The sequence below is a fragment of the Paroedura picta genome, chromosome 10 (genome assembly GCF_049243985.1).
Source record: "Paroedura picta isolate Pp20150507F chromosome 10, Ppicta_v3.0, whole genome shotgun sequence".
Lineage (NCBI taxonomy): Eukaryota > Metazoa > Chordata > Lepidosauria > Squamata > Gekkonidae > Paroedura > Paroedura picta.
This window is the reverse complement of record NC_135378.1, coordinates 29068379-29086801: the sequence shown is the minus strand read 5'-3', so window position 1 is coordinate 29086801 and position 18423 is coordinate 29068379. Positions and strand designations below refer to the sequence as shown.

The following is an 18423-nucleotide window of genomic DNA, read 5'->3' as shown; positions in this document are numbered from 1 at the left end:
TTATTTTAAATTCTGTGTTGTCCTCCTTTATTCCTTTGATTCTTTATCTTGTGTAATATTTGCGGCTAAAGATTTCAATACTAAAGTAAACTATAAAGGTGACAGAGGACTTCCCTGGCATGTTCCAGTTTTGATTCTAATTGTTTCTGTTAGGTTTTCATTTATTAAAATGTTTGCTTACTCTTTCATATATACAAAAAAATGTTGGGCCACAGTCCATATTCTGAAGTACATTCAATAAAAAAGGCCAAATAGTATTATTGAATGTCCAAAAATAGAAACACTACTTTCTTTTTTCTCATTCACAAATTCAATTGCATCTATTATAAATCAAATATTATCTTTCATGTACTTTTTGGCATGGATACTGTTTGATAAGTATGTATTAAATCCAGTATGCATTTCCTTACTGTTTCTGCCCTTATTGTGGCAAATATTTTATAATCTATGTTCAGTAATTATATCTATATGACTGTGATTGCTGGATGTTGGAGGTATTATCTTTCCTTCTTTTACCTCATTCATTACTTTTTGTAGTGGTATCACTAATAGTTCTTCAAAAAGTTTATCATACATTGCAGGTGATGCTGCCCTTGTGGTCAGAACAACTATCATCTGTTCCTCCTCCATTGTTTCTGAACATATCAACATCTTTACAGGTGGACTATGCATGTCTTTTGGCACTTAGGCCAAAAAGGTTGTCTGTGGTCAGGGTCATCTTAACAACCTGGGGGCTGCACTGGGAAGTGTCTACATAACCACTCATGGGAATACAAACATAAATGATTGATAAAATTACATTTATATTTATTGGTACCTCCAACAAAATCAGTGTTTAAACATTAAAAAAACCATGCTGTACAGCAGGTATCCTCAACCTGAGGCCCGCAGGCCACATGCGACCCCCAACCTCTTTCTGTGCGGCCCTCCAATCTTCTTATCTGCTGCTATCACCCTCAGGCCATTTTCCCTCAGACCCATAATGTTTTTCCTGCCGCAAGAGGCACCATATACTGCTGTTCATCCTGCCCCTTTCTTACAAAAATACAATAGCAACATTGTTTGCTTTGGTCTCCATGATTCCTTCTGTCACCTTCTCTTGTTCTTATCCTCCATAATAGCATTTTGGCCATTCTAGGTGCTTTGTTAGCCAACAAAGCTCAGGCACCTGTACCACTCAGCTTTTTAACTCTCTTTCCATGAATTACCATGCTGAAGCTATGTATGTATATAAGGTTCAGGAGATGTCAGGTCTGCTTTTGGAAAAAAAGGCAAGAAAGACACAGTAAAAGGCCTAGTATTTTTGCAAAAAAAGATAGAAAGTGTAGAGCCAGTTTGGTGTAGTTGTTAGGAGTGCGGACTTCTAATCTGGCATGCTTGGTTCGATTCTGCACTCCCCCACATGCAGCCAGCTGGGTGACCTTGGGCTTGCCACGACACTGATAAAACTGTTCTGACTAAGCAGTAATATCAGGGCTCTCTCAGCCTCACCGACTCCACAGGGTGTCTGTTGTGGGGAGAGGAAAGGGAAAGTGAGTGTAAGCCGCTTTGAGCCTCCTTCGGGTAGGGAAAAGTGGCATATAAGAACCAACTCTTCTTCTTCTTCTTCTGCATATTGAACATTGTTAGAGGTTACACCCATCAATGCAAGTGGCTTCCAAAGTTACTGGTGATGTTGCTGCTGCAAGCAACAACATTCCTCATTCCACAGCAAGAGCTGGTTGCCTTTCTGTCTAATAGTACTTTTTCAGAGGGATAACATTGAAACTCTGCAACTGCTGCTCTACTAAAAACCCTGTCAGATGTCTGCAAAAGGAAGTTCTGTTTCAAAGAAATGAAAATTTGCAGATGAGCATTGTATCTGTAATGACAAATGAACTACTGAGTACTTTGTTTTAAACAAGAATTTGCCCTTATATATCAATACTGGCACTAATTTTAACAGCAACAAAACTACTGCTGCTGACCAATGTATAGGATTATTGGTCAGATTAATGATGGAGCATAGGTAAAGTTATTTTAACAATTAAGAAAAAACACAATTCAAATGTAAATGGTATTATTAATAGAGCCAAACAGCTGTGTTCTGAACCAAAGCTTCCTTTTCTCCTGGAACACAGCTTTTCAAGTTCCTTTTCCATGTTCCTGTGGTTTCTGCCCTTCTACAATGATGCACAGTGTTTCTGAAAGCACTTTTTGTGGCTAATTTTATGTTCTTTTAGCACCAGTAAACAAATGTTTTATTATAATCCTGGATTCCAGTGTATTAGGAAATGGATTTTTGGGGGGGGGGGGGAATGATAAGATTTTCTGTTTTTCTAGAGATCAAAAGAGCATAACCACAGAATAAGTAATGGCAATTACAATCATGCGTACCCTCACAGTTACCACTTTTTAAAAAGCAAAAGGTGACTAGCCTTGGTGTGTGAGCCCTGAAGTGTGGCTGATTGCTCTTCTAGGCAGCTGTCCAATCTCCTTCAGTTGGCCAAACTGGATGGCTCAGGGGACTGCGGATAGGATATGAAACTATTCACTGTTTACCTGAAAGTCATCTTTCTTGACTCCTTTCCCAAGTTAGTGGTGACTGAAGTTATTACCATCTGTCTACTGCTCAGTGACCTTGGCATGCTAGATGCTATTCTTAGTACTGTCCTCAGCACGGACAGGTGTCCCAATCATGAATTTGGCTCCCATGGTCACCCTTACTGGGTTCCTTAGCTGATAGCTGAACAGGAGTGAAGCAAATTGCTTCATTGGTTAGGGAAATGACCTTTTGGAGCCAGAGTAAGACAAATGTCAGAAATACTGAGGTTCTAAATATATATATGCTAGAACATAGGATTTAAAATGTGTTGCAAAGAATTCTCAGGCATGTTGGAGAGCACACTTGTGGTCAAGAAGGGTAGACAAATTGGGTCTAACCATTATTTATCAATTTTGGTTTACTCAGCATTCCTGTGAGTTAAAAAGAATACCAAACTAGTACTGGTGGATAAGCTTTTAGAAAAATCTGACTGCCATCATTGACTATTTCTTATTTCTTTAGGAACACCTACAGAAAGCCTCAGGGGAATTGTGGGGGTTCTAGGAACATTGTTTGAAAATTACAGCTGTAGACTGCTCAAGTGTATTTGTATATTCCATGATTCTGAGGAAGTACCCAACAAGCAATAATAATTTGTAAAGCAAATAATTTGTAAAAGTTGTGGCTTGTGTGGGCATTGACATGGCTCAGGGGAATGCAGAGGGTCACAGATTCAGTTTCCATCATTTTAGTTAAAAGGGCCAGGCAGAAACCGATGTGAAAGACTAGGGTACCAGCCTCCAGGTGGGGCCTAGAGATATTTCAGCATTACAATGGATCTCCAAGACAAGGGAGATCAATTCCCTAGGAGAAAATGGCTGCTTTGGAGGTTGAACTTTTAAGGTCTTATACCTCAGTGAGGTCCTTCCTCCCTTCTAAACCCCGCCTTCTTCTGGGTGCACCTCCAAATTTCCAGGAATTTTCTAATGCAGAGGTGGCCACCCTGCCTGAGACCCTGGAGAATATCTGGTGGTATGAGTAGACAATACAGACCTCAATGAACTGATGGTCTGATTCAGTGTAAGTTAGCTTTGTGTGTGTACTTTGTGTTTCAAAGGAATGTTCTAGCATGTATGGCTACAATGATGTTGAAAGATAGTAGATAAAGTCTGAGAAAACCTGTCTAGGCCAGAAACTCAGTTAGGACTTCCTGTGGACAGGAGACATGGCTTCGGTGCCCTGCTTAGCAATTGACAGTGAAATAATTTATGTAAAACAAAGCAGTAACATCTTGGCTAACCGATCTATTGTGAAGTCGAAGAACTTTTCTGACTGCTGTGAAACTGATTAATAACTGGATTTAGCAAGGGGATGTGTTTTGTTCTCTGGAAGTTTTTTTCCTTGCAGCTTGGATTGATATTTGTGCCCACTGTTGTGTGTAATGCTCCCCTACTATTTACCTGACATTAAACATGCTCACCGTTGAATCCGTAAGTAGATCCTAGAGCACTGAAATGCAAAAGAAGACTTTTAGAAGGGCTGCTGAAGGTCAGTTGTTAACTTAATCAAACCCAACTGTGTTGAGTATGAAATCAATTCATATCTGTAGCTGGTCTTACAGTTTTGTTTTTTAAAGACCTTATTATTAAACTTATTTTCTGCATGAAACACATGATTATGTCACTCATCCTAAGTATATTAAGTTGCAAACCAAAATAAATTGGGGGATTACATGGTAGGTCCTGACTGGATATTTCATGTCTTTCTCTGGAGCAAGAGGACTGACACCTGGAGAAATGTGAAGGTTTTCTCCGAGGTGCTGCTAAGCAGATCTTTGAAATCTTAGTAATTTTCTCACCACTCACATTTGCATGCCTCATAGAAGGTTGACTCCCCTAGCATTGGGTTGGTTGTCAGCTGTGGTAGGACTTCTTGGAGAGACTCCAAACAGAGATGCTTCCTTCTAAGCCCATGTGATTCATTGACACAGGTGCAGTTCTGCTTAGAATGACTCTGCTCCTGAGGGATGAGGTAATGACTGTGTCATTGCTCTCTTCCAACTTCTCTAGCTGCACTGTCAAGGGAAGGCAGAGGCTCTTTGGGCTCATCTGAGGGCAATTTACTTAATATTTTAAAAATGGGATTTTGTTTCGGTATTTTTAAAGCCCCTTTGGATGCTGATATTGGTAGAAATATGCTGAATATTTTTTTCTGCTGCTGGATATTTTAGATAGATGTGTATATATCTTGGCTAAATATTAGGCAAAATTCTTTACAGCAAGAGTGGTTCAGCAGTGGAATAGGCTGACTAGGAGAGGTGGTGAACTCCTACTTGATGGCAATCTTCAAGCAGCGTCTGGACAAACACTGGTCGTGGAGGTTCTATGCCAGGGATTCCCAACCAGAGGTCTGCAGGCCTCCAGGATTCATGACCTTTCCCCTCCTGTTTAAATGGACTCAGCCGCAAGCCAGGGAACTGGCCACTTCCATTGCTCCCCTTGCCCTGCTCCCAAGCATGAGTGAGTTCTCTCATGGTTTCTGTATCCACCTTAAACTGCCTCCTGTCTATCTCCCCCTCCGTCTTTCTCGAGCCTGCCTATTAATGCAGGCGGTGAGGTCACTTCTGTTGACATGGCACTTCTGGGGATATGGCAGGGAGGCATGGACATCTTACATCACTTCCAGGTCTCCTTGAAGCCTGAAAATTTATTTCAGGGGTTCCTCCATGGTTAAAAGGTTGAACAAAGTTGGTCTAGGCTGATCCTGCATTGAGTAAGGGGGTTGGACTAGATGTCATCTAATTCTATGGTTCTACATATGGTTATCTATAACCATTAGTGGCCCTATTATAATTGGGAAATAGGCCAGTGGGTGGAGTATGTCTGGGGCCCCGAGAGTGTCCGGCCCTGGTTTCTGGGCCAATCAGGGCATGACCAGCAAAACAATTATTATCTTGGCCATGCTTTTTTAATTAAAGAAAACACTTTTGATTTGCCCATAACAGAAATATGCTGAGTGAACATTCCAACTAATATGACTCTGGGAATATGCTTCCCTTATTATGGAAGAGCCAATTGATAGCATTTGCACATGGTTTAGTAATATCAAACCTATGAATTAACTACTGAAGTAGGTTCTATTTCCTGTTCTTGGTGAAAACTAAAATTTTAGATTTAACCAATGAACTGAAAACACCAACCACTGTAACAACATGGCCTAAGACAAGCAGGGAAAAAGGCACCAACTATTAACCAAATAATTATAGGCAGCCACAGGAAATGGTCACAACATCACAGCATAAGAAAAAAACACCATGACATAGCTGGCAAAACCAACCCAAAAATTCAAAGGTGCATATAGAAGTTGTCTTCTTTTTTATTCCAGTTGCGTATATTATTCTACAATGATATGAAATAATATGCAACAAAGTTCCAGTATTGAATACCTTGTTTTATCTCTAATTTGTCATAACACATTTCATCTGAAAAGATATGAAATATGAAACAATACAGAAAATACAGAGCCATTGCAATATCTAGGAGAATTACTCTCCATGCATTTAATACATTCCAAATGCTTACCAGCACACATAAAAATATTGCTCCTAAGCAGTGTAATAACCTGCATTGCATCAGTCCAGTCTGTTACATTATGTGGTGCTTTATGAAATACATTTTATACTTCTTGAACCATCAAATGATGTAGATACAGATGAAAAGGAGCTCTCAGAAACTATCCTAGAATGTTCCACCTCTTTATGTCCACCCATCAAACATTGAACACAACCATGGATTTCAGATGAATCTATAAACCTTGTAGAAAAACATAAACAAACCAAACTTGTTGACTTTGAGCAGTACCGACGACTGAACAAAGATTAGACAGAAAATGAAAGAGGAGCAAGAAGCCTACTGGAACAATATTGCAGCAGACCTGGAAATAGTTGTATCCAGGCATGAATACAGAATCCTATATCAGACACTCAAATGGCTAAGTGGTCAAACTAAGTCAAAAATGATAATAAGAAAGAAGACAGTACTTTTGTGAGATCTACTACCAGATGCTTGCAGCGATGGAAAGAATTCTTTAACCAGCTATACAACCATGATGCACCTCAGGGACTACCCCACTTATTGACTTGCCAGAAAATATATTCATCAGCAGTGAGCCATCTATCAATGAAATAAAAAGTGCAATAAAATCATTGAAGAATGGAAAGGCATCTGAAGAAGACCAAGTTATTGCTGAAATGACTAAAGCTGGGGAAGACATTCTGCTACAGCAGCTCCACACCCTCTCAACACTCAAATGGCGCTCAGAATGTATTTCATCAACATGGAAGAAAGCCATCATAGTGCCAATTCTGAAGAAAGATGACAACTGAGAATGTAAAAATTACCGTGGCAACAGCATCTTGTCAGTTATTAGCAAAATGTTCATGAAGATCATACAATAAAGTCTATGGGAATATTGTGAACAGACTAGTAGAGAAAAGCAAGCAAGAAGGGCCATCCATCAACTAGCAGAGGAAAGAATTAGGTGCGGAAAGAGAACTGTCATCGTCTTTATTGACTTCAAATCCACCTTTGACTGTGTCCCATGGTCTTCTCTATGGAAGGCACTAGAAACTAAAAATGTGTCCCTCAAAATAATCACACTCCTCCAAACAGCCAAGTGCAAATTCAAAATGAGCTATCAGAGGAATTCACCATCCAGACTGGAATGCATCAAGATGATGTGGCCTCTCCCCTAATTTTTAACATCCTAGTTAATACCATTATGAGAAAAGTATTCAAGAATAGACATAGAGTTCAATATGGCCAAAACAACTTCCTGACATATCTAATATTTGCAGATGATAGTGCCATATTTGCCAATACAGATGCAGAGGCTACTATGACATTGCATCACCCAATCTTACGGCTTAAAAATAAATGTGGACAAAATCAAAGTCATAACCACAGATGGATCACCAACAAATGTATACCTCAATGGAGCCCAAATTGAACAAGTCAAAGAATTTAAATACTTAGGCTCATTGGTGCAAGAAAAGACAGTGTCGTCTACCACTGAAGCCCACAATAGGATTGGCCAAGCAACATCAGCATTTGCCACACTGAAATGGTGCCTCTGGAAGTAGACAAACATCTTTCTCGAGACCAAAGTTTGTCTCTTTTGGACACTAATCCTGCCAATCCTCCTTTATAGATCAGAAACATGGACTTTACTAAAACCTGACATAAACTCGAGACCTTCCAAATGCGATGCCTGTGGCAGATGCTGGGTGGGTGATCATAATCAAAATGAGACAATTCAGACAAAATGTGACAATCAGCCACAAATCAAAGAACCAATCCAAAAGCATAGACTGCAAAGATTTGGCCATGTCTGCCAAATGAACACCAGCAGACTGCCTCATAAATTCCTCTGGCAAGAATGACCAACTGAATGGAAGATCCAACGACTGGTGCCAAAGAAAACATGGCTTAAACAAATCAGGGAAGACTTTAGAAACTAGTGATTGACTATCTACATGGCCAAGACTACTGCCCCAAATGCCAAGAGTGGAAACATATTATAAACAAGGCAAAAAATCCAGCAGCACCCACAGCAGCATATTGGCTTAGAGGACAACCTGCTCCACCAATCGCCAGCTAAAGGATAAAAAGAAGAAGACATTATGTGGACCCACAAGCCACCATAGTGAAATACATCTTTGCTAATGGTCCCCAGCTGAATGGAGTAAGAGTTAATTGTAAACAGCTGAAGCCAATTACCTGAGCTTTGATTGGAAACAAGTTGTCAAACCAATTGACTTTAGATAATTTCTGACAGTTGTCAAACCACTGAATCATCAGTTCATCTTTAACAGCTGTCAAGATAGAGGGCTATACTCAAACATTTTAGATCTTCTTTAACAGGCCTCCATTGCAAAGCCATTGCAAAGAGAAATCTTTATAACTAAGGAGCAGTATAGAACAGATTAATACCTTCTCCTATTTGGTGATTTTCTTTGCAAATTGATCTTGGATCCCCCAACTTAGAGCAACACTCAGACCTATTATGCACGGGGGGAATATCGCACAATCGGGGTGGAATGGCGGCGACTAAAATCACCAATAACGCATGGTGCTGGCTGCAACCGGCCGCAGCTTCGGTGCATGCTGCCAAAAAAGCAACGTTCGTGAAACATGGAAGAAAGCGCAGCTTCCGGGTGACCGGGGCGCAACCAGAAGTGGCGCCGGGATCGCCACGTGCATAATCGGTTACTCTGGGTTTTGCCGCCGTGGCCCCCCGCCCCGTGCATAACCGGTGTGTCTTCCCCCTCCGCGTTTTCCATGTGACCCGAAATCGCCGTTTTGGCGGCCGTGCATAATGGGCCTCAACAAAGCAAAGCCTTGTGCATATGCTATAAATTGACTCTTCCATAATAAGGGGATGGGAACATAGTCTCAGTCATGTTAGTTGGAATGTTAGCTCAGCAGAATCAAAAGAGAAAGTCAAAATACAGTTTTAAGTTAAAAAAATATTTTAAATAATTAAAAAGAAAGCCCAGAAGAGAAAGAGGTGGGGGGGACATAATCTCCCCTCATCCACAGCCACCCACACATGCATTGAAACTTCAGGTGAGACAAAAAAGAAAAAAAGTTTAAAAATAGAAGAGAAAAAAAAGGAAAGGTAATTTTTTTTCAGAGATCGGAATCCAGTCAGCCTCAGCCAGTCAACCAGAAAAATCTCGGAGCCAAACTCAGTAAGTCTCCTCTCCACAACAGTAGATCAGGAGGCAAGTAATAGATTCACATAACTCCCTTTTATGCCATATCTGATTGGCCAAGGGCAGTTCCTGTTAGAAAGAACTCTCTCCAAAGTGATGCTGCATTGCCTCTACCTGCAAACAGAATATCTCTTCGCTATAGAGTTAGTGAGATAGATGGGAACACTGCAACATCCAGCTGTTTAGATTAGAACAGGACTCTTTTCTTTATCTTTTTATGTGCATAATTAAGTCTACTAAATAGTTTCTACATTAGTTAAGCACAGCCCTGGAGAATGTGTTTTTCTTTGTTTGTTGTTTTCTGACCACTCAGCTGCACACAGTGCTTATCAGCCAAACCAGGGACTCTGCTAACTTTCAAGATATTAAGACTTTACCACATAAATCATTCAATATCCTTCAGGTTATGGGCACGGCCGATATTATGTATTTTATGAATTTATTATTTTTTGCAAAAAAAGTATGTATGTTTATTGCAGCTGAAGCTTTTGGCACATGGTGGATATCGCTGATTACCCTATGACATGCTAAAGCTTTTGGAGTCAGCTCTTGTTAAAAAGGGATGGACTTGCTCCTCCAGACTTAGAAAGACTGTACGGCATGTGTTATCAAGAAGGAGAATCCTTTGAAGTGAAAAGACTTTCAGGAGCTAGAAAGCTCTGATGCTGTGCTAGCAAATCTAAACAAAATTACTATGTTATTTCTGAGCATGTCCTATGATTTTCATCTGTACAACCATTGTAGTAATCTATTGCACAAACAGAACTGCAAAAAACAGTTGTTATTGTTGTTATGTGCGAAGTCGTGTCCGACCCATCGCGACCCCATGGACAATGATCCTCCAGGCCTTCCTGTCCTCTACCATTCCCCGGAGTCCATTTAAGTTTGCACCTACTGCTTCAGTAACTCCATCCAGCCATCTCATTCTCTGTCGTCCCCTTCTTCTTTTGCCCTCGATCGCTCCCAACATTAGGCTCTTCTCCTTCCTTCTCATGAGGTGGCCAAAGTATTTGAGTTTCATCTTCAGGATCTGGCCTTCTAAAGAGCAGTCAGGGTTGATCTCCTCTAGGACTGACCGGTTTGTTCGCCTTGCAGTCCAAGGGACTCGCAAGAGTCTTCTCCAGCACCAGAGTTCAAAAGCCTCAATTCTTTGACGCTCGGCCTTCCTTATGGTCCAACTCTCGCAGCCATACATTGCAACTGGGAATACCATAGCCTTGACTAAACGCAAAAAACAGTGGGGCATGTTAAAGGCACTCTAGAACAATATTTTGGAACTCTAAATGTAGACATTGCATATGCTTACTTACAGCTCCTCTTCCTGGGATACCCAGCAAATTTGTGAAGCTTTGTATTCCTAGGAGAGGTACTGCAAATCTGAAGCCTCTAGTTGGCCCAGGGTTTTTTCCTGTCTATTCCTGAACCCATGAGCAACAACTACCCAGCACCTCTCTGAAAATGGAAGTAATATGGGCTCTCTGTGGTGCTTGGGAGAGAATGTGAGCAGCTCCATATGGAACAAATTTCAAACACATATTTGAGACACAAGAGCTTTTAAAGGCTGAACTGAAATCTAGTATCATATGAGGCCCTCGGGGCTACTGGTGGTTGGTGGCCGTCTTTCCTCATCTGTGTATTTAATATCGAAGACATGAGCAGTTAGATACCCATGACTGTGCCATGGTAACAATTAAGACCCTTGAGACTCTAGTCACTGAAACAATGAGTGATTTGGACAGAGCTGTGACTTTTACATCCATTAAGGTGGTATCGTTTAATTTTTCTACTGTTCGGCACGAGCTGCCTAAGGATTTGAGTACCATAGATCTTGACTGCTGAGCACCCTCTGTGTTAATGTGCACTTGTATAATGTCAGCAAGACCGTACCCAATGGTTTATGAGGAAATAGGTGATATAATCTTGTCCAAGATTATAAAGAGAAAGCTGTAAGAAAATGGTTGAAATTATCCCCTGTAGCATCAAGGACTGAGACCCTTCATTGCTACTTATGTCACAGCACAGAGTGGTTTTGCATATGAAGAAGAGTTGGTTTGTATATCCCACTTTTCATAACCTGAAGGAGTTGCAAAGCAGCTTACATTTGCCTTCCCTCCCTCTCTCCACCACAGACACCATGCAAGGTAGGTGGGACTGAGAGGGCTCTGACAGGACTGCTCTGTGAAAACAGGGAAGTGACTAGCCTAAGGTCACCCAGTTGGCTGCATGTGGGGAATCAAACCTAGCTCCCCGGATTAAAGGCTGCCTCTTTTAACCACTACAACGAGCTGGCTCTCTAATCTCCAATGAAGGTCTCAGCTGTGTGTGAATGGGAAAACAATTAAGCACACAGAACCTGCTCAAAGTCCCTAGCCCAAGAGAAAAAGCATGGCCGCAAATAACCATGGCCACCAATTGATGATGTGGGGGCTGGCTGGCAAGGAGCAATAATGTCTGTCACCGTGCAAGTGCATCCATCTGGGCATGCACATTGGCAGCGGCAGGGGGCTGGCCTCATGGTGCCTATTTGAGCCCAGCCTTTCCATTACCAGTTTGCCACTGGGGCAGCTTCCCACCCTCCTGCCCTTGTTATCTGGTTCATTGTGGTTACTTGTTATGTCACAGTGGTTTGAAGGGGACACAGGGCAGAGTCCGGGGTATGGCAGGGCTCCGGTTTGCATACTGGAGCCCTGAAGGAGGGGATCATAGAATCATAGAATAATAGAGTTGAAAGGGACATCATGGGTCATCTAGTCTAACCTCCTGCACTATGTAAGACACTCACATCCCAATTGCTCATCCAATGTAACCTGCCACCCCTTTGAAGTTTCACAGAATCAGCCTCTCTGTCAGATGGCTATCCAGCCTCAGAGACCGGCTAGCATGAGCGCGGCTACTCAGCTGGGTAGGTCAGGGGCTCTGAGCCAGGCAGCTGGGTGACGGAATGAGGTGGGCGCCCATCGGTTACCTGCCAAGCTGCCTCCCGTGGATATGGACCCTGGGGGCAAGGAGCTGTCCTCTTGGCTGGGAGGAAACAGGCTCCAGGGCGCCCTCAGGGCCAAACAGGAGCAGCTGGATGGCTGACGGGGGTTCTTACCTTGTGCCATGCCAACCCTCTGGCTGGAGGTTGTTACGATAAAGCTGTGGCCTTGTTAATGCCAAATGGAGTTGTGTCTTGTGTTGTGTCTTGCTTGCCAATATGCCCCCCCCCCCAATCAATAAAACTGGCTTCAACCAGAGTCAGGACCTTTTCAGCCCTGGCAAAAGCCTTCCGAGCAAGAACAGGGCCCTGCAGGACTTAAAACAGTTCAGCAGGGCCTGTTAGGCTAGACCTGTGGTTGAAGCCCAGAAATGTACCCTGCATAAATGAAGAATGCTTGGACCTACCTGGAAACAACTGAATATGAGCTCAATGAATGTACAGCAATGCACTTTATTCCCCTTCCTCTCTGACAGAGGAATGGCAGTGAAATGTTGGATTGTTTATAAAAGTAAATAATTAGTTTTAAATGTTGGAACTGTTTTAATCTACTGTAAACTATAAAGTGTCATGCCCTAAGCCCTCGGGGAGGTTTAGCATATAATTTGGGAGTAAATACAGAATCAATAACTTCGGGCCCTGACAGAGTTGTCAAGATTCCGCAGGGCCTGCAACACAGCACTCTTCCACCAGTCCTGCGGTTGAAGCCAGGGTGACTGAGATCACAACTATATCGGGCCTCTCTCCCTTTCCCCCATTGTAGGCTCCTCCCCCCCCAGCCGCCAGCCAATTAGCATAATATAGCTGAAAAATCACCATCCAGATGATTGTGATCTGAATAAAATGGTGAAACACCGGAAGATGGGGCATTTTTAGAAATGAGACATTTTAAAATTATGTCATTGTATTTTTGTATTTTACCAAGTGCTGGTTTTAAATATGGCTGTGAGTCTCCCCGAGCCCACTTGCAGGGAGGTAGCAGTTAAGAAATCGACCCATAATAATAATCTTCCCGTGCATGCATTTTCTTACCCATGTCATTATGAAACAGTTTATGGATTATACCAGTGTAGCATAAGCAAACCGAACTGTTTGAAAATCAACATTATGCTAGACTCTCCAAGTACAGCAGGCTTGGCTAGAACACACTGCTTGCATGTTTTCCTTCCTTCAGTCCAATGAATCGTCAATGTGACAGCCGCATAATATATGGCATTCGTTGTCAGTATTTAACCTGAAATGTTTCAATTTCCATTGCACACTTTTTCTTTATACATTAGGTTCTGTTACTGAAGTCAAAACAGATATCTATGTCACCAGCTTTGGACCTGTTTCTGATGTAGAGATGGTACGTATGTTCTGATGGCTTTTATTCTTGTAGAGCTGAGAGGCAGGGAGAAGGAACTTCCAGTACAGAGTCACGCCTGATTTCAATGTCTCTTTGCACTGCTGTCAATCATGCAAAGTAGGGAAGATTAGCAGCAGCTTAATTTCCAGGCTATTTTTAGATGCAGCATCTCTGGATTCTGGTCCTCCCATCGTGCTGGATTTAGACCAGTGTAACGCACTTGCTTGCAGCCGATCGACACCTGCTTTGGAAGAGTAAGCTCCCTAACACAGAATTCTGCACAAGACAAAAGACAAAAAAATAAAAATAATAAAATGGTGAGATTTGGGGCCATGGGATCCTGGGTGAAGTTCTGTGTTCAGGCTCCTTATCCCTAAACAAATTCAGCAACAAAACACCAGATACTGCTGCCTGCATGAATTATGCAAATTAGGCATGCTTGCTTGATTTCTGCCAATTCAACATAATTTATTTTGCTTATACTAACTACAGAAAGAGGGACAGGAAGCTCTGCAGGGAACTTAAGTCCCACCCTCCATTGCTGGAAATTTTGTTCAGTATCTCCTCTGTCTTCTGAACCACCAAGATATAGGTATAGATATAGATGAAGAAGAAGAGTGGCTTTTCTCTACCAGAAGGAGTCTCTAATCTCAAAGCAGTTTACAATTGCTTTCCCTTTCCTCTCCCCACAACAGACACCCTGTGAGGTGGGTGAGGCTGAGAGAACCGTGATATCACTGCTGGGTCAGAACAGCTTTATCAAGACTGTGATGAGCCTAAGGTCACCCAGCCAGCTGCATGTGGGGGAGTGCGGAATCACACTCGGTTCATCAGATTAGAAATTGGCGCTCCTAACCACTACACCAAGCTGGCTCTCAGATATAGATATAGATTTGGTCTGAGGTGAATTTGGCCTGTTAATGCTTGCGATTAGCTCAGCAAGGTAACATTCCTTCTCTTGTCTTTTGGAAGTGAAATCGTATCCAACTTAGTGGAGTTTATTTCTAAATAATCTTTGTCAGGAAGAGTCCCTTGCACAACATTTTACAGCTGTCCTTCTAAGATCAGTGAAAGAGACAGTTTACAGTTGCCATCCTTTTGCATGTGCAGCTGTTCTTTCTTTTGAGGTATCTGGCAGCTCTATATTCACCTTGGACTTTCACGTGAAATTCCGCATGAGGGTACATATTTCTATTTGTCAGTCCTGTGAATGCTTCCACGAAAGCCTCCTAGGAAGTCAGTGGTATGACTTCCTGTACATTTGGTGGCCAGTATTTCGTGGAAGAACCATTGTGCTTCCTTTGGATTATCCCATCTATGTTTTATTACCTGAATGTAGATAGTATTGCATTGACTTTGCTTGATATAGTTATGTCAGGCTTTGTCAACCAGGGTTTCATGTTACTTCGGGGTTTCTTGATGGCCGTGGAACGGTTTCCTGAATGGGTGGAAGTTAATTAATGTTTAATATATCTTTAAAATGTGTTAAATATTTATCAGATGATATGACCATATATGATCAAGTCGGCCACCTCCACTCCCAAAATGGCCTGGAGGGTGTGGGAGGACTAGGGGCCCCAGGTACACAGTTATGCTTCCCAACCATATTCTGCTTGATCATCCACTCAAAACCTGAAGAATGTTTCAGGGGTTTTCTCAATGGGTTACATTTTTCCGGCGCACATCTGAGTCTGTCCATCTGTGAAAAAAATCACCATGGATGTAAAAATCATTAACGTATGTTAGTAAAGTGATTGTTTTGTTTCTAGTTCTGTGCCAGAGTACAAGTTTAATTGCGTGCTTCTTGCAATTCTATTAGATTACAGCCATTATTTTTGATTGATTTAATATGTATAGCAATTTATTTATATGACTAATAATGTGGAAAATTAAAGTATCAAGGAGTACATAGTTCAGTTTAATTGATAGAAATGTGTTTAGGGAGTTTACGGTTAGCAATGACTAATCTGTCCTTGAGGGATTTTCATAGAAAGGCTATGCATCTAAAATTACATTTGTTTTAACTCTAAATCACTGCAGGAGTACACGATGGATGTTTTCTTCCGTCAGACATGGGTGGACAAAAGATTAAGATATGATGGTCCAATTGAAATCCTAAGACTTAACAACCTAATGGTTACCAAAGTGTGGACCCCGGACACTTTCTTCTGGAATGGGAAAAAGTCTGTCTCACATAATATGACGGCTCCAAATAAACTTTTTAGAATCATGAGAAACGGCACCATCCTGTATACAATGAGGTATATGATGTATCTGTCTGTATTTCCGTACCTTCAAAATGACGCAGACCACATTTACTGCTGAGACAAAACATCTGTCAAAGTTGTAATTGCATTTGTTTTCATGTAGGCTCACCATAAGTGCTGAGTGTCCCATGAGGCTGGTGGATTTCCCGATGGATGGCCACGCCTGTCCTCTGAAATTTGGGAGTTGTAAGTCACAGTTATGAAATTCCACATACTGTGATAGGGCTCCCAGCGTATGTTTTAATAGTGTGTATAAGAAAATATCTCAGAGTACTGTAATGTTGTAAAGCTTAGATAAACTGAGACCAGAAGGAACTTTTTCTATTGACTTTAACTATTATTAGACTAGATTCAGGTGGTCGCCGTGTTGGTCTGAAACAACAGAACAAAATTGGTGTCCAATGACACCTTCAAGACCAACAAAATGTAGTTCAATGTAGAAGCTTTTGTGTTCATGCACGTTTCTTCTGAAGCTTGTGCATGAAAGCTTACACCTTGAATAAAATATTGTTGGTCTTAAAGATTATCAGACCAGTCACCTAAGCATAGCCCAGACAACTGTCTTATTCATGTATTCTAACTATATGTTGTTCAGATGCGTATCCAAAGAGCGAAATGATCTATACATGGACAAAAGGACCTAAGAATTCTGTGGAAGTCCCTGAAGAGTCTTCCAGTTTGGTTCAGTATGACCTACTTGGGCATACGGTATCCAATGAAACTGTTAAATCTATTACAGGTAAGAAACTTATTGGAGAGAATCAACTTGAGATGTGGAATTAGTGTGGTAATTCTGTTTTTGGCTAATTATATCATTGGAGGTCTTAGTTAAGCCCAAGTTGCATAAGCAGGTGGCCACTTTTAAGTCAGATTGTATGTTTTTTTCTCTTCGGGCTTATATTAAAGCTGATATTCAGTTGTTTAAAATATTGCTGACCCCCATCTGGAAGCCACATGAAGATTTCTCAAAAATGCAGTCTGTAAAACTGAAAAGCTTGTATCTGTTGACATATTTGCAAGGTGGTTGTGGAGAGGCTGGGAAAAGTTTAACAAATATTCTGTCAACTTTCTGCAGTGTTGGAAAATAACCACAGGTAGCAAAAGCAAGAGAAGTGGCAGTGTTTAAAGATCTGTGAGGGTTTGCTGTGGCTTCTTTAAACTGGTAGCTTGGCTATGTGAATCTACTGCTTAGAAGCCTATTCTTGGTACAGTTAAAAAAGCTACAGCAGAGATCATGACAGAATTAGGTAGCAGAGGGAGCAGATGCAGCCAACAGATTTCTGAGTGACATTATTGATAGCAGGCTGAAGCAATATTTTCGTAATGTATTGGATGCTATCAGTAAGTGAGATAGCATTGATCTATCCTGGAACAACTAGCCAAGTTTCTTGGTCTGCTCCCCAGGAAACCATCTCCATCAGCTTGGTCAGATTTCAGTGGGCGTTTCTGATCTGTTCAGCATACTAGTTCATGGGAGGCAGTGAAAAAGAATGGTCTTCACAACCAGATGGCTTTGTGTTTGCTTCCCCTGTATTCAAATCCCTGGTTTAAAATTAAGTTTGAGTAGCAGCCAAAAAATGCAGAGTGATTATTTCATACTAGAATTTCCACCAGAAGGCTTAAGTTGTTTATAGTTTTCCTTTGTGTAGGTGGGTGGGTAGGGAAAAATGGGCGGGCGGGTGGCAATTAACTGAGCAATTCTATCATGCTTCAGTTATGGGTGGCGAATTTGCACTTGGTGGAATAAAGACCAGCAGGAAGGTAGATGTTATATCCTGCATGGTTGCCCATTAGAGCAGCCTCATACTACTTGAATCCTTCCAAGCTGGATAGTGACCATGAACTGCTGATCTTGGCTCACCAGAGATGCAATAAATGTCCATTTTGTATTGCTTCCAAACAACAGGAATGGGGGAAGATGGTGAAGTTTCCAGCAGGCTACAACATGTCTTTGGGGGACTTGAATTGGTGGTTGGGACGTTCACATAGGCAATATCATTGAAGAGGGCATGTGCTTCTGACTTTTGCTTCCTAAAAGCCAAGCGGTAGTCAGAAAAGGCATTGGGGGATCCAAGACAGGGTTTTCTTGACATCTTTTTATGCTTCAGTTCAGATCAGTAACTCTTCCACCCCACACTTAGATATAAGACAGCCAAGAGAAAGATATCCTTTTCCTATGAAAAGGCTTAAGAGTTGCAGTAGCTGTTGTATTAAGAGTTACGACTGCAGTTCTATGAAATGTATTTCACAAAATGCAACTGGGGATATTTTTATCGTACATACAGACATGTGATCCTTCTTTGCATGCCAAGACCTCCCATGGTTCCTTCCCCACTGATATTTGAAGCAAATCCCACTTCTTAACTTTTTTTGTCATTCATCTTCTCTCTTACTGTTCTTCTTTATTGTACTTCTCCGTCATGTCGGTTTTGATCAATGACTTGTCTCAATCGGCTTAGTCTTTTCAGTCTTTCCTGACGCATCTTGGCACATTTGCTATTACAGTGGCCTCTGTTTAAAACCTGGAAGCTT

The 18423-nt window shown here is 41.6% G+C and overlaps 1 protein-coding gene across 2 annotated transcripts in view; it reads left to right on the top strand.

Moving 5' to 3' along the window:
- GABRA4 (gamma-aminobutyric acid type A receptor subunit alpha4) overlaps positions 1-18423 on the top strand; it is a 68247-nt gene that overhangs the window by 14090 nt on the left and 35734 nt on the right. For both annotated transcript variants that reach the window (XM_077301885.1, XM_077301887.1), the window contains 4 exons: positions 13557-13624; positions 15665-15885; positions 15995-16077; positions 16487-16630. In XM_077301885.1, coding sequence (XP_077158000.1) covers positions 13557-13624; positions 15665-15885; positions 15995-16077; positions 16487-16630 — 516 coding nt within the window. The remainder of the gene's footprint in view (positions 1-13556; positions 13625-15664; positions 15886-15994; positions 16078-16486; positions 16631-18423) is intronic.